The 24,220-nt window shown below is 47.5% G+C and overlaps 1 protein-coding gene across 1 annotated transcript in view; it reads left to right on the forward strand.

The window, feature by feature from the left end:
• LOC308081261 (intermembrane lipid transfer protein VPS13A-like) overlaps positions 1-24,220 on the forward strand; it is a 167,121-nt gene that overhangs the window by 49,052 nt on the left and 93,849 nt on the right. The window contains exons 14-23 of the mRNA XM_080457648.1: positions 14,559-14,621; positions 14,996-15,128; positions 15,293-15,387; positions 15,472-15,617; positions 16,224-16,425; positions 17,302-17,416; positions 22,801-22,937; positions 23,438-23,570; positions 23,711-23,828; positions 24,040-24,175. Of these exons, the coding sequence (XP_080313774.1) occupies positions 14,559-14,621; positions 14,996-15,128; positions 15,293-15,387; positions 15,472-15,617; positions 16,224-16,425; positions 17,302-17,416; positions 22,801-22,937; positions 23,438-23,570; positions 23,711-23,828; positions 24,040-24,175 (1,278 nt within the window). The remainder of the gene's footprint in view (positions 1-14,558; positions 14,622-14,995; positions 15,129-15,292; positions 15,388-15,471; positions 15,618-16,223; positions 16,426-17,301; positions 17,417-22,800; positions 22,938-23,437; positions 23,571-23,710; positions 23,829-24,039; positions 24,176-24,220) is intronic.

The following is a 24,220-nucleotide window of genomic DNA, read 5'->3' on the forward strand; positions in this document are numbered from 1 at the left end:
ACGGGGCTGTCAGACTAATGATTTCAGGAGCTTCTACATCTCCAGAGGTAGGTGTAAGGCATCTTGCCCTGAGGTTGGTGGCGCATTTGTCTTTTAGTAGATAACGCTTGGCCATAAAGAAAGTGATAGCTGCCGTGAGAATGTAACCCAACAAAACTAAGGTAAACAACAGAGTGTCAGAGGCAGACCAAGAGCCGGTCAAGGTGAAATGGTCATCGCTGAGCAGAGTGGGCTTAGCGTCGATGATGTTGTCTAACACGGTTAATTCGATGGTTTGGGTACCTTCATCTGTCATCTGTCTAATGGTGGCTGGGTCAAATTCGATCTTATGTTTGTCAAAAAATCCGGACACCTCAAGCACGGCATGGTACTGCTCCTCTGGCAAGTGGTACAAAGCCATTTCGTCTACGTGAAAAATTGACCCTTTTGGTACTGTGACCCAGAAGGTCTGGAGTGGTAGTGTAACACGGTTTGAAGTGTCATGTACGTCATAGCGAATGGTGCCGAAATCTACAGGGGTATTCACAAGCCATCTGTTGCCTATAATCTCAGCCTGGGTAAGAGTAACTTGGGACCTATGAGTGGATTGGGCTAAACACTTGGCGTCATCTGTCATGGGCTTAAGGCCACAGATGCCGTTGGTGTTGTCTCTGACAAAAGGTTTGCTAGGGCACAAGTAATGAATGTCTTTTATCAACGTACACATTTTCAGATTTGGGGCCAGGTAGAGGTCGGGGGTGCTGTCGTGGTAGGCTACCACGTTTGGTGTGGTAACCTTGACATAGGTGTCGCCGTGCCACCCCCCAAGATTGACTACGTCCTTTAAACGGTATATGTTATGGTTGTCAATGACAGGGAGAGTGAGCAGAAAGGAGAGTTCTCTACTATCCGGGTCCACCGTAAGGGGGAGTGCATTACCTAATGAATAGGCCAGGTGAGCTTGGGTAACAGGGGCGGCCATAGCTGAGTGGTTAGTGAGCCCGCCTAGGGAACCAGCTGGCCCTGGTTGCCCCAGGTTCGATTCCAGGCTATCCCAGCATATGTGCCGATGATATGAAATTTGTCCCTGAGCAAGACTCTTAACCCCAATTGCTCACAGGTTCTCATTGGAAACAAGACCGCAAGGACTTTCATGAACGACCTGTTAAAAGGAATTATCCTTATCCTTATCCTTAAGGCTAATGGCCTCGCCGGTTGCTGAAATCAGGATTTCTTGGACTAGAGACAGGGGAACAAGGTAAGCGGGAATTCTTCCAATAGAGAGTGCGTCCACTGAGGAGCTAATCTCTCTCAACATGTCCTCCATTAACATCTCTACTACTTGGCGGTGAGCGGCTTGCATGTCTACTACTTTGAGCAAATTTCTCATGGCTACTCGAGTGTTATTTATCAGTTCACTTTGTGTATTCACTACTATAATGGTGTCACGGAGAGTTTTTCCAATAGCCACTAAATTTAGTGCTTGGTGTTTGATTGCTGCCTGGATTTGGGGTCGGTCCTCCTGGAGTTCAGATATCTGCTGTCTTAAGGTGTGAATGCTGACCGCATTGACTCCGGATGTGCCTAAGCTAAAAAGAGAGCCCACGGCCGCTGCTGCGGTCAATAGGACACTGAGGAAACGTTTGACTCGGTGAGAAGCGAGACCTGCTAGGTCCTCTGGGGACAGTGTGTACTTTTCTAGCTGTCTTAATATGGTAGAGACCCCCCATTCGGCGTGTTCTATAGAATCTTGGGCGTACCATTGAGTGTCGGGGCCGAAAAGTACATCTCTGGATACAGTTTTGAGATGACTCTGGTATTGGGACCGGGGACTGAGATGGACATATACCTTACGGGTGTAGGTCTTACAATCAGTGATCAGGAGGCCGGTGTGGTCTCTTAACACCACTCCGGTGGCACTGGCTATCGTTATGAGCTCCGGTTGGGTCCGAGTCCCCACGCACAGCAACAACAGTATGAGTTTGTGTAGGGCTTTCATGCTGAAATAACAAAAACAAAAACAATGCGAAAATACGGTTAGGATCAGGATGCACATGCATATGGTGAGGTATGTTTCGTAACATACTCCAGGTATCTTGTTTATACATGCCATATTACGTTCCTTTAAATAAAAAGAAAATAGTTAGTGGTTTTTAGTGGGTTTTCCACTGGGTTAATACATGTCACATTCGTAGTAATCAATAGTTTTAGTAGTGTTGTGGGGATATTCAGGTACGACTGCCTAAGGCCTTTTGGAGGTCCTATCTAGGGGAGCCTTTGTTTTCCCTTCCTATTCCCGTTTTGATCTATGAGCCTGGCGTAGTGCCGGGCGTGGCTGCGCTGGGGACCTTTTGGGGTGTGTGCAGCTTGATCTGATTTCTGTGGACCCATTTGAGTTCTGGATCGCCCCGAGTTTTGGGGATCTTAATCTTGTACGCTACTGGAGATAGTTTATCTACCACAAGGTAGGGGCCTTTCCATCTAGGGAGGAATTTCTTAGTGAGTTTCTTTGAGGTTCCCCGGCTGATCCCAGCTGGATGAGCAAAGATAAAATACCAGATTTGGTCCCCTATCTCGAACTGTTCCTGTGAGCACTTTTGATCATAGTAGGTTTTTCTGGCCTCTGCACTTTTCATCAAATGTTCTTGGGCAAAAGCAAACGTGGTCCTTAAGTGTTCATGCAGGTCAGTGAGGTACTGATGTGTGGAGTAGGCTGTGGCTAAGTTGGCATCACCAGAGTGATATAGCAGGTGTAGAGGCAGAGTCATCTTTCGACCTGTCATCATTTCAAATGGTGATACCCCCGTCGTGGTGTGTGGGCTTGCTCTAATAGCCATTAGTACAAGTGGTAGTTTAATATCCCAATCTTTTTGATTGGTTGCGACATATTTCTTGAGTATGCCTAACACAGTCCGATTACAGCGTTCAACCTGACCAGATGATTTTGGATGGTAGCTGATGTGCAGCTGGTTTTTGACGCCTAACAACTTCCACAGTTCTGTCATAACTTCTGCTGTGAAATGGGTACCACGGTCTGAGTTTACCAGGCGCGTGGGTAGGCCGAAACGGGCAAAAACATGGTTTAACAGCAGTAGGGCTGTGGTTTCTGCGGTGTCGTTTGGTGCTGGTAAGCACTCAATCCATTTGGTGAATGCGCAAGTGATTGCTAGGAAATACTTGTTACCCCGGCTTGATTTAGTCATCGGTCCCACCCAATCTATTTGTAGATCTGACCATGGGAATGTGACTCCTCGCATCTGCAGAGGAGCCCTATGGGTTGGGTTAGTAGGCTGAAACTGGCAGCAAATGAGACACCCTTTTACATAGTCTGTCACGTCTTTGTGCATTTTTGGCCAATATGCCACCTGGCACAGCTCATCACAAGTTGCTTTGATACCTCTGTGTCCAGCAGCTGGTGAGTCGTGTGCGAATGCTAGTATGACCCCCCTGTGGTGCTGAGGAATGACCAAGCGAGGTGAGGTATATTCATCAGCAGCATATATTAGTAGGCCATCGGAGACTGACAGGCGACATTTAATGAGCATGAGTTGCGCCAGGTATTCAATTGAGGCTTCATCCATATCTGGCAGAGGAATTGGAGTACCCCCCTCTAAAAGGGTGATCATGTGGGCCACAGCCGGATCGCTAGTCTGTAATGACTTCAAGTCAGCGTCCCCAATGGGAGGTGTAACTGAAATGGCGTCATGACAGGGCGGGGTGTGTGGGGCCCGCACTGAAGCGCGAGTGACCACGCAGACAGAATGGGTGGTTACAGGGGGTAGCCACTCGGGCAGGAATTCCCATGGCGTACCGTCGATTGCGCCCGCTTTTGCCAGGGCGTCTGTCTTATCGTTAAACACTTTATCGGTGCCAAGGAGGCGAGAGTGGCCCCTTACTTTTTTCCAATAAATCTGCATGCTGTTTGTGTTAACAATGTGGTCACATGCGAGGATCAAATCTTTGTGTTTGACTGGTTTGCGTGCGGCCGTCAGAAAGTTGTTTTGTCGCCATGTTGGCAGGTGACATGTGAAGCTAAGTCGAGCATAGTTTGAGTCTGTGCATAGGACTAGTTCTCGGATGTCATTTTTGGCTGCGCAACGCAGTGCAATAAGGACTCCCGAAATTTCAGCATATTGTGACGTTTGAGACCCTAGTTGGAAACTTTGAGGTGACGTGGGTGTGTCGTTTAACCACACCATGCCTACCCCCGCTTGTCGCGGTGTGAGTTTGCTGTATGAGCACCCATCTACATAAACGGTGGACATGGTCTGGCATGTGTTTTCGTCGAAGTAATGGTGTCGAGTGGGCAGAGGAGGTGTAATGTCGTGAGAAATGGTGTCGGGATCCGTGGGATCCTGTGTGCATTTTTGACATATTGCCAATCCCGCGCCCAAGGGCATTTTGTGGTTTTGGGCATATTTTACCTCCACATCGTGACTTTGAAAAGTCATTAGCCATTTGGCAATGCGTGAGTTAGTGACTGCGCCTTCGCGCAGGCGTTGGCTGTTCAGAAAAGTGACGGGCTGGTGGCACGTCTCGATAATGACCTTTTGGCCCCCCACGTAATTTGCAAAATGGCTTACTGCCCAGACCGTTGCTAATAGTGCTTTCTCGCAATCAGAGAATTTTCTCTCTACATCGCTTAACCCTTTACTGGCGTAGGCTACCACACGTCTATCTTTGTCATGCATTTGGTAGAGGCCAGCAGATACGCTGACGGGGGAGAACCCGGCCTCTAAGTGAAATGCCTCTGAATCGGGGTAGGCTAGACAGGGTGCAGAGCACAGTTGCTTTTGTAGCGTGGACATTGCACTGGCGTGAGCCTCTTCCCATACGAACGCCACCTCCTTTTTCAGGAGTTGAGTGAGCGGTCGTGCAATTTCGGCATAGCCTTCTATGAATTGGCGACTGTAGTTACATACGCCAAGGAAGCTACGTAGCTCGGAGATGTTAGTAGGTGTTTTGAGATTTAGTATCCCTTGGATGCGGCTAGCTTGTGGCTCCACCCCCATTGGTCCCACTAGAAGTCCTACGTAGTTTACTTTTTGTGCGAAACCATTGTGCTTTTAGCAGTACAATTTTGGCTCCCGCTGCGGATAGTTGGCCCAACACATGATCGATTTCTGTTAGATGAGATTTGAGATCCTTACTACGGATTAGGATATCATCTACGTAAATCAAGTTACCCCTAGCTGTGGCGTCTGGGCATGCTTTGTTCAAAAAGATATTGAACTCAGCGGGTGAGTTTGCATAGCCAAATGGTAGACGATTGAACGTGTACTGTCGGGCACCAAACGTGAATGCTAGTTTGTGTTGGTCGTCCGAATGGACAGGCAACGTCCAGAACCCGGAGGCCACGTCTAGGGTCGTAAATACCGTAGCGTCCCTCACTTTGGGAAGCTCTTGCTCCAATTGGGTCATGGGCCAACGTGACAACGGAATTTGTTTGTTCAATTGCCGGTAGTCTACTGTTGGTCTCCACTTTCCATTGGGTTTCAGAACCGGCCAAAGGGGGGCGTTGTAAGTACTGTTGCATGGTCGAATTATTTGGTTGTCTAACATTACATCAATGGTTTGTTGGACTTGTTCGTATGAGGCAAGGGGAATTTTATATTGCCGCACATATGTTGGAGGCGCTTCCGGTCGCGTAGGGATACGTACTGTGTGTATGTTGGTGAGACCGCAGTCTAGTGAGTCTTTGGCGAACACTGACCCATGTTTATACAGTATCTGTTGGAACTCTTTTTTTAATTCAGGGTCATTGGTTGCGTCACCCATGGCCAGAACCTGTTGCAGCTCGGCATTGAACCCCTCATACGGTTCTTTTTGATTCGGAAGCGTGGGCATGGATTGGCGTGGGGCCCCCTGTGTGCTTGTACTTAGTGGTACAACCGCCTCATCTACTGAGATGCTGTAGACGACCATGTGGTCATTTTCATCTAGCTCTATCCTACCTACTGACTCCTGGTCTATGGGTAGTTGAGATACAATGGATATTGACCCCCTGGGTAGGGTGGTGGCGAGATCTGGGTCTGCTCGATTGGGTTGGAGGAGAGCAGGCACTCTGCCAATTACAGGAATTGTCAAGCTGAAATCATAGAAATCAGAGCTAATGAGCAGGCCCAGAGTGGTTCCTTTACGCAATACTATTTGTGACTCCGAGCGGTTAGTCACCAGTAGGTACGTAGCCCTGCCTTCTACATTTAACATGGGTGTCCCTTGAAAGGACAAATTTTTGTTGATGAAGGTGGCGTCGGGTTGGAAGAAAACTAATGGTTGCCGGATCTCGTGCCCGCTTTTAACATTTAGTCGGATCGCTACGTCGGCCATGCGGGGCGGAATGGTGATTTCGTGCTCATTTATGACGGCGCATACCTGCGGTATGGTTTGGCCGGCCACTAACTGATTAGCGTGGAGGATGGTTGCATCCTCCGTCATGGGTGCCAACGCCCAAAGTACATGGTTTATGGTGTCCATGGTTACTGCTAATCGAACTGCTAGGTCTGCTCCCAGTAGTATCCCTTGTTTTAGGTTGGGGACTACTAAGAATGCATGATTCAATTTTCGCCCCCCCCATTGCAAGGCCAAAGCACATATTCCTTCCGCAATCAGGGTTGACGGTGTGGGTGTGCCTAGTGGGAATCGCATGGTGGTGTTTAGCAGTGTTAGTGTGGGATTTGCCGTTTGAAGCTGGGTAAAGGTCTCCCTGCTGATGGCAGACCATTCAGACCATAATGCCAGTGCTACGTCGGTCAGTAAGGAATCCTCTAGGGTAATCCCATTCAGGACCTGAGGACAGTATTGACCGGGGCGTTGGGAGGAGCCCAGGGGACACAGAAAAGCCTGTTGTTGCTGGAGGAGGTTTCTTTTATTCCCACAGGTTTTGGGGAAATTGTCTAGCTGTCCTCTCGGTATCACTGTCAGGCTCTGGACTTCCGGGAAGTCAGAGTCCGCCAGTGGTACCGGCTCACGGAGTTCCGTGGAAATCGTGAGGTCAGCATAGTCAATTCGAGGCTGCAAGCGCTCTAATAAGTCCCTACCCAGCAACAAGGGAATGTGGTCTAATGTTGACACATAAATGGGGTGTATCATGGACATGGGTCCGATTTGGACCTTGCACAAGGCTACTTTGTCTAGCGTTGTGCTTGATTCAGAGTAGGGTACAATGAGAATAGGGTGGTGACATAGTTTGATGTCACGGTTGCGCTGGCGAGCCCTGTCCTGTAGGACTTTGAATAGGCCGTGTGACATCAGAGTGATGTCGGCTGCCGTGTCTAGTAAGGCCTCATGGGTGAGCGTGTTTTCTAACGTTAGGGTTAGATATAACTTTCGACGTTGCCCCCGCTGGATGAGTTTAGCTAACACTTGTCTGAATCCCTTTTTTGTGTGGGATGGGTGTGCAAGTGTTTGGTTTGACCCCTGTAGGGTTTGGCGTTGAATGGTGAATACTGTGCTGCCTTTGTCCTCCACTGAGGGAGGTGTAGTGGCCTTGTAAGGAGCCAACGTCGCTATGGTTTCGGGGGGTGCAGCGGCATTGATACGCCTCATGTCATCCGGAAGGGGTGATTCGATGCGTATGGTGCTTGCTTCCGAGCCAGCGGTGCTCATTTGAGACGGACTACACGGCCTATTCGGGAGGGAGTTGATATCTAGTTCAACTATGGGTGGCACAGATATGCAAAGAACGTCTTTTACTGGTTTTGGGTCCGTTTCGGCGGGCTTAGTTTCAGTACGTTTTTTTGGAGGTCTCCTTCTCGAGGGTTCTCGGTCGGAGGCCTGTTTAGCAAGTTTCTTAGATTCAACTTTATCGTAGACTGCTTCTATAAGTTGAGTTAACGTTTCGTTTGTGACGGACGTGTATTGACTCTTTTTATTGCGGTCTTGAGGTTCGCGACCCGCGGGCCGAGGCGAGAATTCCCGGGTGCGCAGTGGTTTGGGATCGTCGGACGTTTCGTCGTCAAATCGCAATTTCCTGAACGGGCTGGGGCTACGATTTTGGAAGGAGGGTTGGTCGCGATTTTGGAACGAGGGGCGATCGCGGTTTTGGAACGAGGGGCGATCGCGGTCTTGGAACGAGGGGCGGCCGCGGTCAAATGAGGAGGAGCGAGGCCCTCTCCACGAGGAAGATTGGCGGTCGCTTCTCCCATAGTGATCGCGGTCGTCCTGCCTTTTATATTGATCCCGACCGTTTTGCCGTTCCGGCGGAGGCTGGTCACCCAGTCCATTGTTGGGCGCGTCGGCGCGAGGGTGCCCCCCCTCGAGTTCTAGGCTTTCTATTGGGTACATTGCATGCTCCCGGGGCTTTGTGCGATCCCTCTCGAATGCTTCACGGGCCAAATTGCGTAGCTGGTTAGCTTTCGTTTGTTTAGGTTCGACTCCCAAGGGGATTTGCCTTTTAATTGAAGGATGCAAATTACTCAAGAACAAGGCCTTAAAGTTTTCGTTTTCTTCCATATTGGGTAGGTTTTGATCGCCGAAAAATGCCCTACGTAGTTTTGCGTAGTATGCATTAATAGGTTCGTCTTTTGAATGACGGACGCCTACGGCAGCGGTAATACCCCCCATGCTCCGGTGGTCTGCAAATTCCTCAATAATTGCATTACGAATAGCTTGCCAGTCTTGACAGGTGGTGTCCGTTTGGCGTCTAACAAAACTGCTGACCTCCCGGTTGGAGGTTAGCGTAATTAGTCTTAGTTTAGTGTCAGATGTGACAGGGGCATACTCTTGTAAATGGTAGTCAATGTCTTCCAAATAGGTGTAGGTATCCACTGCCCCATCTGGCGTGGGGTTAAAGCGTGGGATAAATTTAGCAAGCTTCTTTAGGTCGTCAGTGGTTAGGTGTCGACCGGCTGGGTTAGCTCGAGGTGACACCGTTCCGTTTCCTGACCTTAATTGAATACCTGTACCGTTTAGCCCTGGCTGGGCTGGACCTGGCAGGCTCATGCTTGCTTGCCCTTGGGCGGAAGAAGCCCCATACCCTGGGACAATTGTTGTCACAAAGGGCTGGGGTGGGCTTCCTGCATTTGGGAAGGTTTGACTACCATTCACAAGAGGCTGACCTGGGCTAGTGTACACAGGGTGGGTCCCCAGTAGGGGAGGCAGGGCTCCGCTTGACGGGGTGCTCACTGCTCTCCCCGGCGGGGGAACCGTATCTCTACGAGCCATCCTAGTCAAGTCATAGCTGGCAATTTGGTGTTCCACTTTTAGGTTAGTGAGTTGATGTGTAGTGACTTCCAGTTCACGATTCAACTTTGCCACCTGAGATGTCGTTTCTGAGATGTATTTGTCCCATGCTTGTTTTTCCTGTGTAAAACCATCTATTTCTGCCTTTAAAGACCCGATGAAACGCTCTTTGATAGCTAATGTACCCTGGGAGACATCTATGTCTTTCCGCAGGTTGCTCATTTTAGCTAGAAAGTCATTGTTATCAGTCTGAACAGCCAGGAGATTTTTGGTTAGTTTAGCTTTTTCTGATTGACCTTCAGAGATGCGGTCTTGAAGGTCGAGCGCCTCTGTTTCTAGCTGGTTTATCCGTGCGCTAGCGTGACCTGCCTGCTTAGGGCTGGTACTTAGGGGAGGTGGAGGGATTGGTGCCGCAGTTAGCTGCATTGTGGCAATTTGGTTTTTTAGCTGTAGTATTTCCTGTTCCGCTTTTGTCAGCAAAGCAGCTTTAATTTCCAAATTTTTCACCTCGTCCTCGAGCTTATCGCATCTTTTCTCAGAGTCTAACAGTAATTTGTCGGTATTTTGCAGTTTGTGTAACTGACCGGCCATTGTTACGTTTTCGTCCTCTGAGGCTGTCAGTCTATCCTGAAGTTTGTTAGTTCGGTCCGTGAGGCTGTCCCACTCGCCAGTTAGGGCTGTCTGTCTGTTTAGACTATATACCCCTAATTGAACCAAGTTACCCAGGAGGTGTCCTGTACACTGGAGCATCTCCGTCTTGCTATATGCCCTAATTTCGTGGAAGTTCCTGTTCACTGCTTTCAGGTTGGCCTCTATTTCTAGGTCGTCAATATTTTTTTTACATGGCTCATCCTCATAGGGAAGGCTCATTGTTGAAGCTATGACTTTAACCAGGTTGAGGCAGGAGCTGGAGGCCATCTTACTTGCTAGGGCGAAAGGAGTGAGTACTAGGTTCGGTATTCGGTCCAAATATGTTCAGCTAGTGTTAGCTACTATCTTGGACAAAACTAGGAAAAATAGTACATGCAGCAATACTGGTGAAGTAACAGTGGAATTGCACTTGGTAGGTCGTGTGGAAATGAGACAATGTTTCCCTGATATGTATCCTGAGGTGTCTTAGCTTTGTTTAGAGGTGTAGGAAAATTAATCCAATAGGGTTTATTAGTCCTAGGTCCCTTTGTTTAGTTCATAGAACAATTTTTGTTTTGTTTGTTTGTTTGTATTTTTTTTTTTTTTTTTTCCAAGCAAACGTTTATTTGATTTGGATAGTAAAGTATCTTTGATAAAGGGGAAAGTCTTAGAAGGTTCCCTTGGGTTTTCCCAAAAATAACCGAGATTAAAAGAGAGGAAACAAAACTTTTCCTTAAAATTTGGAAAAACTAATCAGAGAGAAGTGAGAAAAAGTATGAAGAAAAAAAAAAAAAAATTCAATTTGAATTTTTTTTTTTTTTTTAAACTTTAACTAAATTCAATCTCTAAAAATTAATCCAAAAAAATGTTTTGTTTAATCCAAATTTAAAAAAAAAATTAAAAAAAAAAAAATATCAATTTTTTTTTTTTTTTTTTTTTCAAATAATTTTATCCATTTATAGAAATTCCAGAATAAACGTGAACAATCTGCAGAGTATCTTTAGAAACCGGAACATTGAAAAATTTCCGGGAATTATAGCCGAAAATACTCTGCAATCGCCAGACTTATTGTGTTTCTTCTTACAAAGGAACAAAAATTAATAATCTGTTTCCAATTCTGAACTAAGATTAACTTTCCGAATTAAGCAGTTCAAACAAACATTAGCTAAACACCTTTAAGTACAATCCTGGATTTTAGTCTGTCTCCACACAACCAGCCATTTACAGTACAATTACCACTTTCACTTTTCACCCTTTGGGAGAGAGGCTGATAGCCTATTAGCTTGTCGTGCAGCGACGTGAGTAGTTAAATATACACACACACACACACACACAGAGTATTAAGTGAACGAGTCAGCGCTCATTTACTCTTCATGCATTAGTAATAAACGGTCTGTGTCAGTGTTTATTTCACGTGACTCTTTCCCTGGAGCTCAGCTGTAGCTGGGGGAGGAGTTCTAGAGTACCCAAAAGTCACTACACGTGCTGTGACGTCAGCAACGGGAGTGGCGTGTTGAAGTGATTCAAAATGGCGCTAACTGAAATATCACAGAAGGATCAACCGCAGTAACCAGGCTGTCTTGAGCCGGGAGGGGCGTGTTGACGTAATTCAAAATGGCGCTAACTGAAAAGTCACAGGAGGATCAGACAGCAGGCTGTACGGGCCTGGCGCTGTTTGTGTTAAAAACACGAATTTCCTTCAGACAGCAATCTCGGCACAAGTTAAATTACGGATCAGTTTGAAAAAGAAGAAAAATATGCTCACTGGCTATTCTATTTTTTTTCGTCTGATCTGTAAGCGTTTACTGGGAGTCCAAGTGAAAATTGCACTATAGTAGTGGTTTTACCCGAATTTCCCCTTCTCTTTTAGACGGTATAACTGTCTTAGAGGTTTGATTCAGTTCAGTTTTGACGGAATCTTTACAATAGGTTTAGCTCAGACTTTTGTTATCTAACAATTATCTTGCTTTCTCTTTTTATTATAATTACCGGCTCGAGTTAGTTACACTCGAGGATCGGTGTCTTATTAATAAATTGGCCCCTGTAAGAACTTGCCAGAAATTAAGAAGGGAAATGTCCTTTTTTAAGTAACTAATTTAAAGAAGAGTTATTCGACCTGCCTGTGCTGAACTTACATTAAAACAAATACTTATATCCCTGGGGACATAATAAATTCTCTCTCTTTTTTTTTCTCTTCCCCTATGGTCTCATGCGCGGCTGACTCGCAGCGGCGGTTAAGATCCAATTTCGGGTGGGGAGAAAAAAAAAAGAAGGGTATTGACGTCTGTTTTGGACGTAGAATTTTTTTGATATCATTTGTCAACTCAGTACAGTATTCTCTCGCTGCTCAATGACAATAACCAGCCTCGCTTAGGGGGCACCACTTTATGTAACGATTACGTTGGATAATATTCCAGCATATTCATACACAAGACGTAATTACTTCACAAATCATATAAAATATAATTTGTGACTCAATTACCATATCTCAACACAGGCACACATTGGTTTGTGTACATGTATCGCTATATGGAACCTACGTTACGTTTGTGTAACGTGAGTTCTTGACTGGTTAATATAAATGCCATAAAACAACAAGAAATACACTCATAACTGGTTGGACAAATGACACCAAAAGACTTCTTTTCACGTTATAATAAAGCGGGTTTATTCAGCTTACAGAGTTTACAAGCAATTTAGAAAGTTATGATCCCTAAAAATGGGATAGTTACTTCAACCCTCTCGCATGAGCGAAAGAGTTGAAATACTATGTGTTTTGGCTATATATATATACAGGGGCTGGTGTGAACTTTTGGCCGGCCCCAGCAGGATATAGCTCGACCCTCTGTTGGAGTGATTGTCGGGTCTGTTGTCTTATCACTCCTGCCTGGTCTCTGGTGTTTGTATCCGGGCTTAATGTGGGTTAACCTCAATAGGCCCTGGTGTGACCTTTGATGTTAAAATGGTTTGCAATCAGCTGCTTATCCAGCATCTCCTTACAGCAGAAACAAGAGGGTTGGGGATGTAGGACATCAGAGGAGGAGGAGGTTGTTGGCCTATGAGGACTGATGCTGACGATGGAGGCAAAGGAGAAGGTGTGCTGAAGGAGCTGGTTGGTTGGAATGAGTCAGGCAAATGGAGGAAGTAAGAGCAAATGGAGGAAGTAAGAGGAGAGCATCTTCTGAAGGGAGACAGGTGGAAGAAAGGGAGGAGTGTTGGGAGATTGTTTGTTATAAAGAAGGAAGACTAGGATGCAGCTGTTGCTGACTGGATAGTGTGTCAACCACATCATCTCAAAGTGCCCGGTGTTCTGTTTGGCTGGAGACCTGTGTTGACTCGTTCCCCCTCTCTCTACCCTTCTGTCTCTTTACTCTCTCTAAAACAATCTGAAACTGACAAAAAAGAGTCAAACCTACAAACAAAAAGAAAGAACGACGGCGGTTTACGTGGTATTGTAGGAGGAGGAGCAGGGATACAGACATTATGATAAGTAATAGAGGAGGATGCTCAAAGTATCAAATATAAGGCTGTGTTATAACAAAAAAAACTAAAACCTTACTTTTCTCTCTTTTGTTTTGTCAATACAGTTTCTATAATTAATTCCTAATTTTACTTTATTTGTCCCCCACAAGTTCTCCGTGGTGGGGGCTATAGGTTTGCACTCTGTCTGAGATCTTGTCCAGACCACATCTATGGAGATAGATATGTTGCAAAATTCATGAGCAAATACATTTTGATTTGAGCACTCGTAAGTCGTAATATGCGATCTAAGCAGTTGTAGGTTGGAATTTGCAATGTATAATCTGTCATCCACACACGTAATCTGAATTTGAAGTCACAAAACAGAAAAATATTTGAGTTTGCGGTGTAAATCGCAGTTGCACACTTGTAATCCAACATTTGCACATGTATTTAGTTTTTTACTTGAGCCCATTTTCCAGTACAACTTCAAATAGCTTACTGCAACCTCTCAAATCAGTAGTTGCAACAGCACAGATCTGCTTCCACACATCACAATTTTGTTAAACTATTGCGCTCGGATATTGCTGCATAGTTGGCTTCGATACGTTTGTTGCAAAACCTGATCTGAGCGAGCAGGGGACATTGAGGAATGTGAGAGCTTGTACACTGTAATCTACAAATGTGCAGTTGCCATTTGAAGTCAAAATAATTGAATTTGTAGTCACAGAAAAGAATATCACAAATGTGTAGATTGGCCGCTGCAAACGTGTAATCCAGAATTTACAAGTGTGTGTATTTTTTCCCCCTACAAATGCTCAAATCTGCTCTGCAGGACAATTATGCAACAGATTTGTGCTGTCTTTAAGCCGAAATCGAAGCGGCAATGATTTTTCTTCACCAGGAGGACCGGGGACTGTTTAGTCTTTTTATATCCCATTCTACACTGTAATTTTACCTAAATTAGCTTATATCGTTTGATATTGCCCTCACAAGCACAGCATATGATTGTACCGATATTCCTGAATGGTAAAATAGAGTAAATTTTTTATATACTGTATGTATTCTATTCTATGTGCAGATAATGCCTCTCCTAAGTTTATTGAAACAACCACTGCGTCAAACCGATTCCCTGAACTTGTTGTTTTTTTGCCCCCTTCGTCTCATGGTGTCCCCTCTCTCCTCTGCAGTCGTATTTTTGCTGATGTGATTGATGACGGACATTAAGTAATTGAACCATTCCCATAATGAGCCTGAGAGGAGCTGCTGTAAGGTCTAATCAATGTGTTTCCTCTGTCTGTACTCAGGAGCCTGAGAGGACGCTGGATATATTTAACATCACACTGGCCAGGCAGCAGGCTGAGATGGAGGTAAGACCTACTGGTGGAGGATGATGAGTATCTACATCTGTAGGATTAATTGGGACTCCCATTGTAAATAAGTCTCTGCCTGAGTGAAAGCACACACACACACACACACACACACACACACGCACACACGCGCACACGCACACGCATAGACAATACATATGTATTTTTAATTTTTTATCCATTTATGCCAAAGGGTTTATGACCAAACCTGTGCAAAAGTGAGCAATAAAAGACATCACAGTTAACTTCTGTGGTTTTAGCTAGTGACAGATTCTTTCTTTGTCTTCTCTTATCTGTTGTCCAACCAGGACAGGACCTCCCAAAGAGGTGCACTACTGTAAATGGCTAATGAGTGGAGTGTTGTTCTTCCCCAGGCGAGCAAGGCGGGTCTGCGTATCTACCGTCCTGGGGTGAAGATGGAGGAAGAGGAGTCCCAGGGCTGGTTCGGATGGATGTGGAACTGGGGAGGAGAGCCTGATGCACAGCCTAAAGAGGTCAAAACTGGTGGTAGGCTATATTAAAATACAGACGTACTGGAAGATTGAAGGTTATATACTGGGAAGGAACTGGGCCACATACTGTGTGTATATCTCATAATATTCATATCAGTTAAAAAACTCCCATGTGTTTCAATTTAATTTGCGCCTTCCTGTCCTGCTCCCTTACCTAAGGTTTTGATGACTTCATGAGCCCTGGGGAGAAGGCCAAGCTTTACACTGCCATTGGATATAGCGAGGCCACTGTCAATCACAACCTGCCAAAGGATGTGAGTTTCTGCCCTCCATGAATGTGTGTGAGACCACACAATGTCATTGTCATGTCATCAATCGATATTTTTCTCCTTTTTCAGTTTGAGGACATGAAGATTGATTTCCACATGGAGAAGCTTTCTGTGTCCTTCAAAGACAACAACGAGGACCAGAATGAGATCATCAAGTTGACTGTTGGAGAGCTCAAGTCCATTCTCACGCAGAGACCTGGAGCACAAGCCAACAAGTACGTTCTCATTAATTTGGCTATAATGGCTAATAACGAGTTCCTGATCCACTTTCAACCTGGAGTCCCTATTTTGTAACCTGACTCAGCCAGATGAGGGCGGTATTGAGTTTCACAATACACCCTGATCTGGGATCGCTCAGGGAGTAGAGCTGCCCGGTCGCTGCGTGTACGAACCAATCAGCGGCTGCTAGGGGCGGGATCATCCAATCACCTGCCAAGTAGCTTGAAAAAATTAAACGCCGTCTTGCATCGCTTCTGCTACCGGAGTCTCAGATGGAAGTAGGCTGTGAAACAAAATGTGTGTCGCAAGCTTCTTCCATTTGGCGGAGTCAGGTTACCTATTTTGGGCATGTCATTAAAACATTTTCAGAAATGGCAAAAATAGCAGATCTATAAACGGCGTGGTGCGACGCGTTTTGTTTTTTGTTTTTTTTATTATGTGTTTTAAATGATGTGCACATGATTTAAAACATTTGTATTCTCTTGCAGTGTGTATGCTGGGTTCAAATCTCCACATCCAGAGTCAAGCCGACGTCCCCTGCTAAGCTTCTTTTACCTGATAGCTCTCATTTTCTGACATTCTTTTTCTTTCTCCTTTTCCAGACTAATAGCTAAGCTCACTCTGTTTGAGGTAACGGGCCTGGGCGGTGACCGGGCCGCCCCCACCCTGCTGTCATCAAGGAAGGCTGCCACGGGAACGGGAACCCCGCTTCTTAGCATCCTGTTCGAGACCAACCCACTGGATGAGAGTGCTGCCCAGAGGCTCCACGTTGAGTCACAGCCCCTGGAAATCATCTATGATGCTGTGAGTTGTGTGTGAGAGAGTGTGAGTGCAAAACGTGAAACGGTACAGAATCACTTGGTTCATGCACGTGTAGAGGTAAAAGGTACCATTTCTGTCTACTACTCACGGCGTCTCATAGGGATGGCCAAATGGAGACATTTTATTAACCAGTTACCGTTAGGCCTTAACGATTAATTAATCGATAACCGTTAAGAAAAAATTTGTGTAAAGAAAAGAGAGAAAAGTCTACACAGTTTGTTTTGTGTCTCCAGCAGAGTTTCTAGTGTCTCTATCTGGAAGAGGTTGCACATGAACTCTGCAGCCGCACTGAGGCACTCCAACACAAACAATACAAAGACGAGGAAGAAGAAGAATAAAGAGGAAGTTACGTGTGGTTGCAGGTGTAGACTTGGCCAAAAAACAATTAGAAACATTTTTGACCCTTAATTTTTTTTTCACCATTAGCCGTTAGTGTTAACTGGTGGCCAATTTCTTAACGGTTAACGGTTAACAGTTACCGGTTGGCCAACCCTAGCGTCTCATTGGTGGACAGTTCAGAAACCTAATTTAAACAACATTTAAAACTTTCGTATACATTTCTTATGAATGCATGAACAAGCATGCTAATTTTCCAGGAAAAGAAAGGCTGCAGTTTCTATTAGCTTCGAATCCCCATTGATGATGTCATTGGTAGGCAGGTTTCTGAATTGTCCATTGCCTGCCAACCAATGACACACAGTGAGTTGACGGAAATGGTGCCATCTTATAATGAGCACCAACTACGGTTGAACATGAGTGAAGTGCTCCTTTTAAGAGTTTAACTTAGAATGTTTTGGGGTATTTCATGTTTGAGAAAATCCTTCTTTGTGTGTTTGTGTGTTCACTTCACTTCTCCAGACAACAGTAAACAGCATGTCAGCGTTCTTCATGCCCCCTGAAGACCTGCAGTTAGACGAGCTGACCAACGCTACCTTGATGAAACTGGAGCAATTCAGGGACCGTACATCCACAGGTCAGTTCTGTTTCATTCCCTCCTGACTGCCAGTAGGCAGTTACAGTAGTGAATAATGCCTCTCGCGCTCCGCGCAGGTCGAGTATTTATATAAACAAAGTCATGTGACGCGTAGGCTACCTGTGCGTCCGCCGTCCCGGCTACATAAGCACATGATAGCCTGCGCGCGGCCTCTTTGAACTTCTCGCTACCTGGCGTGCATCGCGGGTAAGTATTGCTCTGGAGAATCCGATCATCGGTTCTTTGTTTTGCAGGTCCAAAGAGAGAAAGACACTACGTGTTGTTTGGTGAGTTGACATCCTGCCTGTGACCGTTGTCGAGAGCGCAATTTATTGCCCTCTTAAGGCTGTGGTTGTCAAACTATCTCCTCCTCTCTTTCTCTTTGGGAGGATTTTCACCAGCTACACACACACACTGTCTTACACAGAGTGTTGTGAGAGTGATTCCTCCACACTGGGCGGTCGCGTGCTGTGGGTTGCCCACAGCACTCGCCTGATTTACCTGGCTATAATAGCTTGTTTGATTAATCAAAAATTAAATTAATTAAAAAATTAAATTAATTAAAAAATAATTAATTAAAATAATCAATTAATTAAGAGTTACTGGAAGTTCCTGACGCGTACTGTGGCTGCACAGTTCTCGCTAGGATTGCCTGGTTAAACACCTGATTGACATTTAAGCTGTTCTAAACTGTTGAAGGTGAGTATCAAATCTGCTGGACGTTCTGGTTAGTGTTCAGATTTCCTAGCCTGATAAGCTAACAGCAAGCTACTTTAGCCTGTCTGATTAGCTACACTTTGTGGTTGTTGCTGGAGGTTACTAACGCATTCTGTAATTGTACAACTCTCGCTGGTATTGCCTGGCTACACAACCGACTTGATATGGTGTGTTCGTCCTGCAAGGTTCACCTTCAGGTCGAGGACGGCCATGAATTGTGTCCATCATGCTTGGGTATCGGTCATCTTAAGGAAGCTCTGACTGACCAGGCATGCATGAATTGTAGCATCCTGCCACTCTCTGTGAGACAGGCCAGGCTGCGTGAGGTGGAGAACCTCCTGTACAAGGGGGGAGACCTTCCACCCTCTGGGGTCCCTTCCGGTGGGAAGTCGAAGCGCAAACGCGGGTCTTGCGGTGAGCGCGGTGACCCTGCCCCGAGGAAGTCGGCGGCAACTGGCACAGCTCCATATCGCCATGAAATGGACGATTTGCGAGCTGAAATAGAACGCCTTAAGGCAATGGTGCAGCCACTGCCTCGCCTGGCTCCAGCACCTCCCCCACACCAGGCGGCCTGGGAATCGGAGGAAGACAATGCTGACGTCCTGTCAACTAGAGCTTCAGACTCTGAGTTCCATGACGGGGGTTATAGCCCCAGGTACGACCCTTCCCCCGAACGGGGGTCTCAGGGTACTCCCCAGCCTGGGAGTGTGCAGGCTGAGGATGGCTCAGAGACTTCCCGCAGGAGCTCGGGATGTACTGAGCTAGGAGATGGGCCCTGCACGTTGCGTGCAACGCTGCATGCTGCCCTGGCTAAGGTCGGTTTGGATGAGCCACCGGCCGCTCAGGTTGTGAGTAACCCGTTCTTCCGACGGGTTGCTGCGGCTCCACCCTTTGCTGTCCCACCCTCGCCTCACTACTTAAGTCAGCTGAAGCAGTGTTGGGCTGATCCAGGCGCACCTGCCCACCGAGGCAAGGATGCAAGAGCCCTGGCCTCCATGAGTGAGGCAGAAAAACATGGACTGGTTCACATACCTCCTGTGGACCAGTGCATTGCGGCGCTGGTTCTCCCTCCGGATGAGGCTCTGAAGAACACAGCCCGCTGTCCCAGCTCCCAGGCGGCTGCAGGCAGATGGCAACATCAGTCCAGAGGTGGGCGGCGCCCACCTCGCCAGCCCCAGCGTGGGCAATGGCATAACCAGCGCCCCCCCAAGCCCCCAAATAACCCTCCAGGCACAGCCTGAGGGTCGGGGGCCGGCGGCGGGAAGATTTTCACAGCAGCACCTGAATTATTGGGCAGACCATGCCAAGGATGCATGGGTCTTGACAACAATGTCTCGAGGTTACAGGTTGCAGTTCCGCCACCGACCCCCACCACCTTCAGGGGTCAGGGTGACCTCGGTCACAGACCCGTGAAGGCCCAGTGTTTGGCCCAAGAGGTGGCCAAGCTCTTGGACAAACGAGGCATAACAGTAGTTCACCCACGTTCACAGAACGAGGGGTTCTACTCAACTTACTTTCTCATCCCAAAGAAAGACGGGTCTCTCAGGCCTATACTAGACCTAAGAAGGTTGAACGTGTACCTCAAGGTCCTTCCGTTTCGGATGCTTCGCACAGTCGACGTCCTGCAGACGATCACACAGGGGGAGTGGTTCACCTCAATAGATCTCAGGGACGCGTATTTTCATGTGCCTATACACCCAGAGCACAGAAAATACCTCCGCTTTGCCTTCAAGGCCAAGTCTACCAGTTTGCCGTTCTGCCGTTCGGCCTGTCTCTAGCTCCCCGCATCTTCACAAGGTGTATGAGGGCAGCCTTAACATCGCTATGCCTGTCAGGAGTGAAGATACTTCCCTACCTCGACGATTGGCTCATCTGCGCCCCCTCTTTCAGGGAGGCGGAACAGGTGACATCCAAGGTCCTCGCTCACATCGAGGCACTGGGCATGTCGGTGAACCTCGAGAAGAGCTCGTTGGTTCCGACACAACAGACCACCTTCATCGGCATGTCCCTAGCATCGGTATCGATGCAGGCACGACCGACTACACAGAGGGTAGAAAAGATACACAACCTCCTGCGGTCTTTCCGCCTGGGGGCAATGTTGACTGTCCTAACATGGCTCAGACTGCTTGGCATGCTGACCTCAGTCTCAGCGATCACTCCTCTGGGGCTGTTACATCTACGCCCACTACAGAGGTGGTTCAATGGCCTCCGCATGGACCCCTGCCTACACAGGGGGGTCAAGGTCAGAGTCACTCGCAGGTGCCTTGGTTATCTCCGCCGGTGGCGGGACAATGCATTCCTGCTGCATGGGGTTCCTCTCGGCTCAGTCCCGGCGAGACGAGAGGTAGTGACAACAGATGCCTCGCTTCAAGGTTGGGGCGCGGTATGGCAGAAGAGGTCAGTCCAGGGGGTATGGTGCTCTCGGTGGAGAGGACGCCATATCAATGTGCTAGAACTCCGGACTGTTTCCTTGGCGCTGAAGCACTTCTTACCCTTTCTCAGGGGGAAGCATGTGCTCATTCGGACAGACAGCACCTCAGTGGTGTTTCATGTCAACCATCTAGGAGGGACCAGGTCTCTGGAGTCCCTGAGGGAAGCCCAGCGACTGTGGACATGGGCTTATCCTCTATTTTCCTCGATGAGGGCAATGCACCTGCCAGGCAGAGTAAACTCTGTGGCAGATTATCTGTCTCGTCAGAGACTGCCCTCTGGGGAGTGGAGATTGCACCCCCAGGTGGTACAGTTGATTTGGGATCGGTACGGGGTAGCCCTGTACGGGGATCGGTACGGGGTGTAGATCTGTTTGCCTCAAGGGGCACAACTCATTGTCCTCTGTGGTTCAGCCTGGCAGAGGCCAGTGCCCCGCTTGGGATGGACGCTCTCGCCAACATCTGGCCGAGAGCGCTCCTGTATGCGTTTCCTCCGGTCCCCCTGTTGTTGCCTGTGCTTCACAGGGTGAGATTGTCAGATCACAGAGTTCTCATGGTGGCCCCCAAGTGGCCCTCGAGATTATGGTATTCAACGCTCCTCAGTCTATTGGACGGGGATCCTTGGCAGCTTCCAGTGAGGATGGACCTCCTGTCCCAGCTGGACGGGAAGGTATGGCATCCATCACCGAGCCTCCTTCAGCTTTGGGTATGGCCATTGAGAGGGATCAGTCACTCTTGAGTGTGCTTGACCCCTCAATATGTGAGACTTTGCGGAATGCAAGAGCCCCTTCCACAAGGTTGGTGTACTCTAATTGCTGGGCTGCTTTCTCATCATGGTGCAGCGACAGAGGTCTAGACCCAGTCTCTTGCCCTGTACAACATGTATTACATTATTTACAGTGTCTACTTGATGCGGGCCGTGCGGCCTCCACGTTGAGGGTACACACGGCCGCTATATCCTTTAATCATAGCCATATTGATGGCAGGTCAGTTGGTGCGCATTACTGGGTGACACAGTTTCTGCGTGGTGCCAAGAGGTTACGCCCCCCTAGGGTGGGGCGTAACTTGGGACCTACCTCTGGTCCTGCAGGCATTGAGCCGGGCGCCCTTTGAGCCTATGGCGGGGTCGTCCTTGAGCTCTTTATCCATTAAGACTGCGTTTCTGTTAGCAGTCACGACAGCCAAGCGTGTGAGTGAGCTCCACGCACTTTCTATTAGTCCAGTATGCCTTCATTGGAAGGCGAACGACTCTGGGGTTACACTTTGGCCGAATGTCTCATTCCTACCTAAAGTATTGCCCCCCAATCATACTAATCAGGCCATAGAGTTGGCGGCATTCCATCCTCCCCCGTTTACATCCGAGGTGGAGGAAAGGGCCCACTTACTGTGTCCAGTCCGTGCGTTGCGACTGTATATTCAGGCAACGCAGAGTATTAGACGCTCAGAGCAGCTATTTGTCTGCTACGGTGGAAAGAATAGGGGATGTGCACTGTCTAAACAGCGGCTATCCCACTGGGTAGTTGACACAATTAAAAAGGCTTATGAAGTAGCCGGTAAACCTGCCCCTTCAAATGTCATCTGCCATTCTACCAGGGGCGTAGCCACGTCCTGGGCGGCGATGAAGGGGGTGTCACTGACGGACGTCTGTGCGGCGGCATCTTGGACAGCGCCTTGCACATTCTCGAGGTTCTATCGCCTTGACGTGGCCTCTGGATCCTCACTGGCGTCAGCTATCCTGCCGCTGGCTGCTATGGCAGACTAGGAGGTGGGTGCAATTCCTCGTGACACTTGTGGTATAAGTCATCCACTACTGTAACTGCCTACTGGCAGTCAGGAGGGAATGAAACAGAACGGAAGTTACGAATGTAACTATGGTTCTGTGAATTCCTGGATGACTGCCAGTAATACTGGTCACTCGGAATCTTTCAGGGCGAGAAGATTTTTAGAGGCCGCGCGCAGGCTATCATGTGCTTATGTAGCCGGGACGGCGGACGCACAGGTAGCCTACGCGTCACATGACTTTGTTTATATAAATACTCGACCTGCGCGGAGCGCGAGAGGCATTATTCACTACTGTAACTGCCTACTGGCAGTCATCCAGGAATTCACAGAACCATAGTTACATTCGTAACTTCCGTTATGCACACACAAACGGTACATACACGTGCATGTGATCTAGAGCATAACTCCAACATGTCTGGATATAATTACCATTGTGATTGTCATTTTCTTTTTCAGGTCTGATGTATGTGATTGAGACACAAAAAGTTCTAGACCTGAATGTGAACCTGATGGCATCCTATGTCATCGTTCCCCAGACCGGCTTCTATGACTCCACTCAGAAAATCATACTGCTGGATCTGGGACACTTGAAGGTCAGAGACTCTCCTTAGATCCAAGTTGGAAAACCTGCTTGCAGCCAACGTATCTACTGTACGTTATGAGAATTGCTGGTCCATCCTAAGCCTGATTCATACTTTGTTGCGCATTGTGTCACGCACCGGAAACAGCCGATCTACAAGCTCACAACGCGTTGCGCTGCGTCACATTGTTAGGTTGTAGATCAGCTATTTTTGGTGTGTGACACCAGCGTGCAAGTAAATATAAGCCTTTAAAGTCATGTTCCATCCCAGGTCAGTTTAGCTCCATTCGCTCGATCACAAGAGCATCCAAAGAAAATTGCTATTTGGGGACATTTTGGGTTTAAACCAGATGCAAACGTTGAGACCGTGGATATCATGCAAGCCATTTGTGAGCTTTGCAAGAGAGTTGGACAGGTGAAGTCTCAAACCGCTAGCTCACAACGTGTCGCAGATAAGCATATTGGTTTGCTTGTACAGCAAACAAGACCAGATTTGTTGCATTATGCTACCAGGTGTCGAGTCAGAGCAAGAAGAATCTACCACAGCTGTCAGTGTCCAGCAGCACCTTTGAGGATATCATGTCCAGAGCGTACGACAGCTTTGACGTACAGCTCACGAGTCTGCAGCTCCTCTACAGCAAACCAGGTGCAGTACACACATATACAGTACATGCATGTTAGGTACAAAAAGTTAGGCTGTGCATGCTTATGTTTGGGTGGTTAAAGCACATAAGGACAAGGATGGTTCACACATAATTGGTTAATGTCGTTTTCTATGTGAGTCAGATGGGGACTGGAAGAAGGCTCGTAAGCAGAAACAGTCGGCGCTCCACATCCTAGAGCCGGTGGATCTGAAGGTGGTGTTCAGCAGGGCCATGGTTGTCACAGACTCACGCATGGCCAAGTGAGTAGGCCGCATTTCGCGCTTTTTTCCTGTGTTTTTAATTGATTTAAAGGGTTTCATTGGGAGCACCATGTATTTACGCTATGCTGAAAATGCCAGCAGTGTGACGAGGTGCTGAGCATCTATTCTTCGCTGCATGTGTACGTCTGGCATATTTATGTGTCTCTGACTATTTGTATTCATGTCTTATTATGCCTGTGTACATGTACAGGTTTAAAATGTCTGGGGAGCTACCTCTGCTATCCCTTCGTATCTCGGACGATAAGGTTCGAGGTGTTCTGGAGTTGATAAACAGCATCCCACTTCCTGAGAGCAGACCTGCCACTGCTTCCCACACCACTCCTAAGGTAACAATGTCAGGGTTTCCTACACATTTTAACAAATAAAATCCC

This window comes from Gymnoscopelus braueri (genome assembly GCF_963280865.1).
Source record: "Gymnoscopelus braueri genome assembly, contig: SCAFFOLD_130, whole genome shotgun sequence".
NCBI lineage: Eukaryota > Metazoa > Chordata > Actinopteri > Myctophiformes > Myctophidae > Gymnoscopelus > Gymnoscopelus braueri.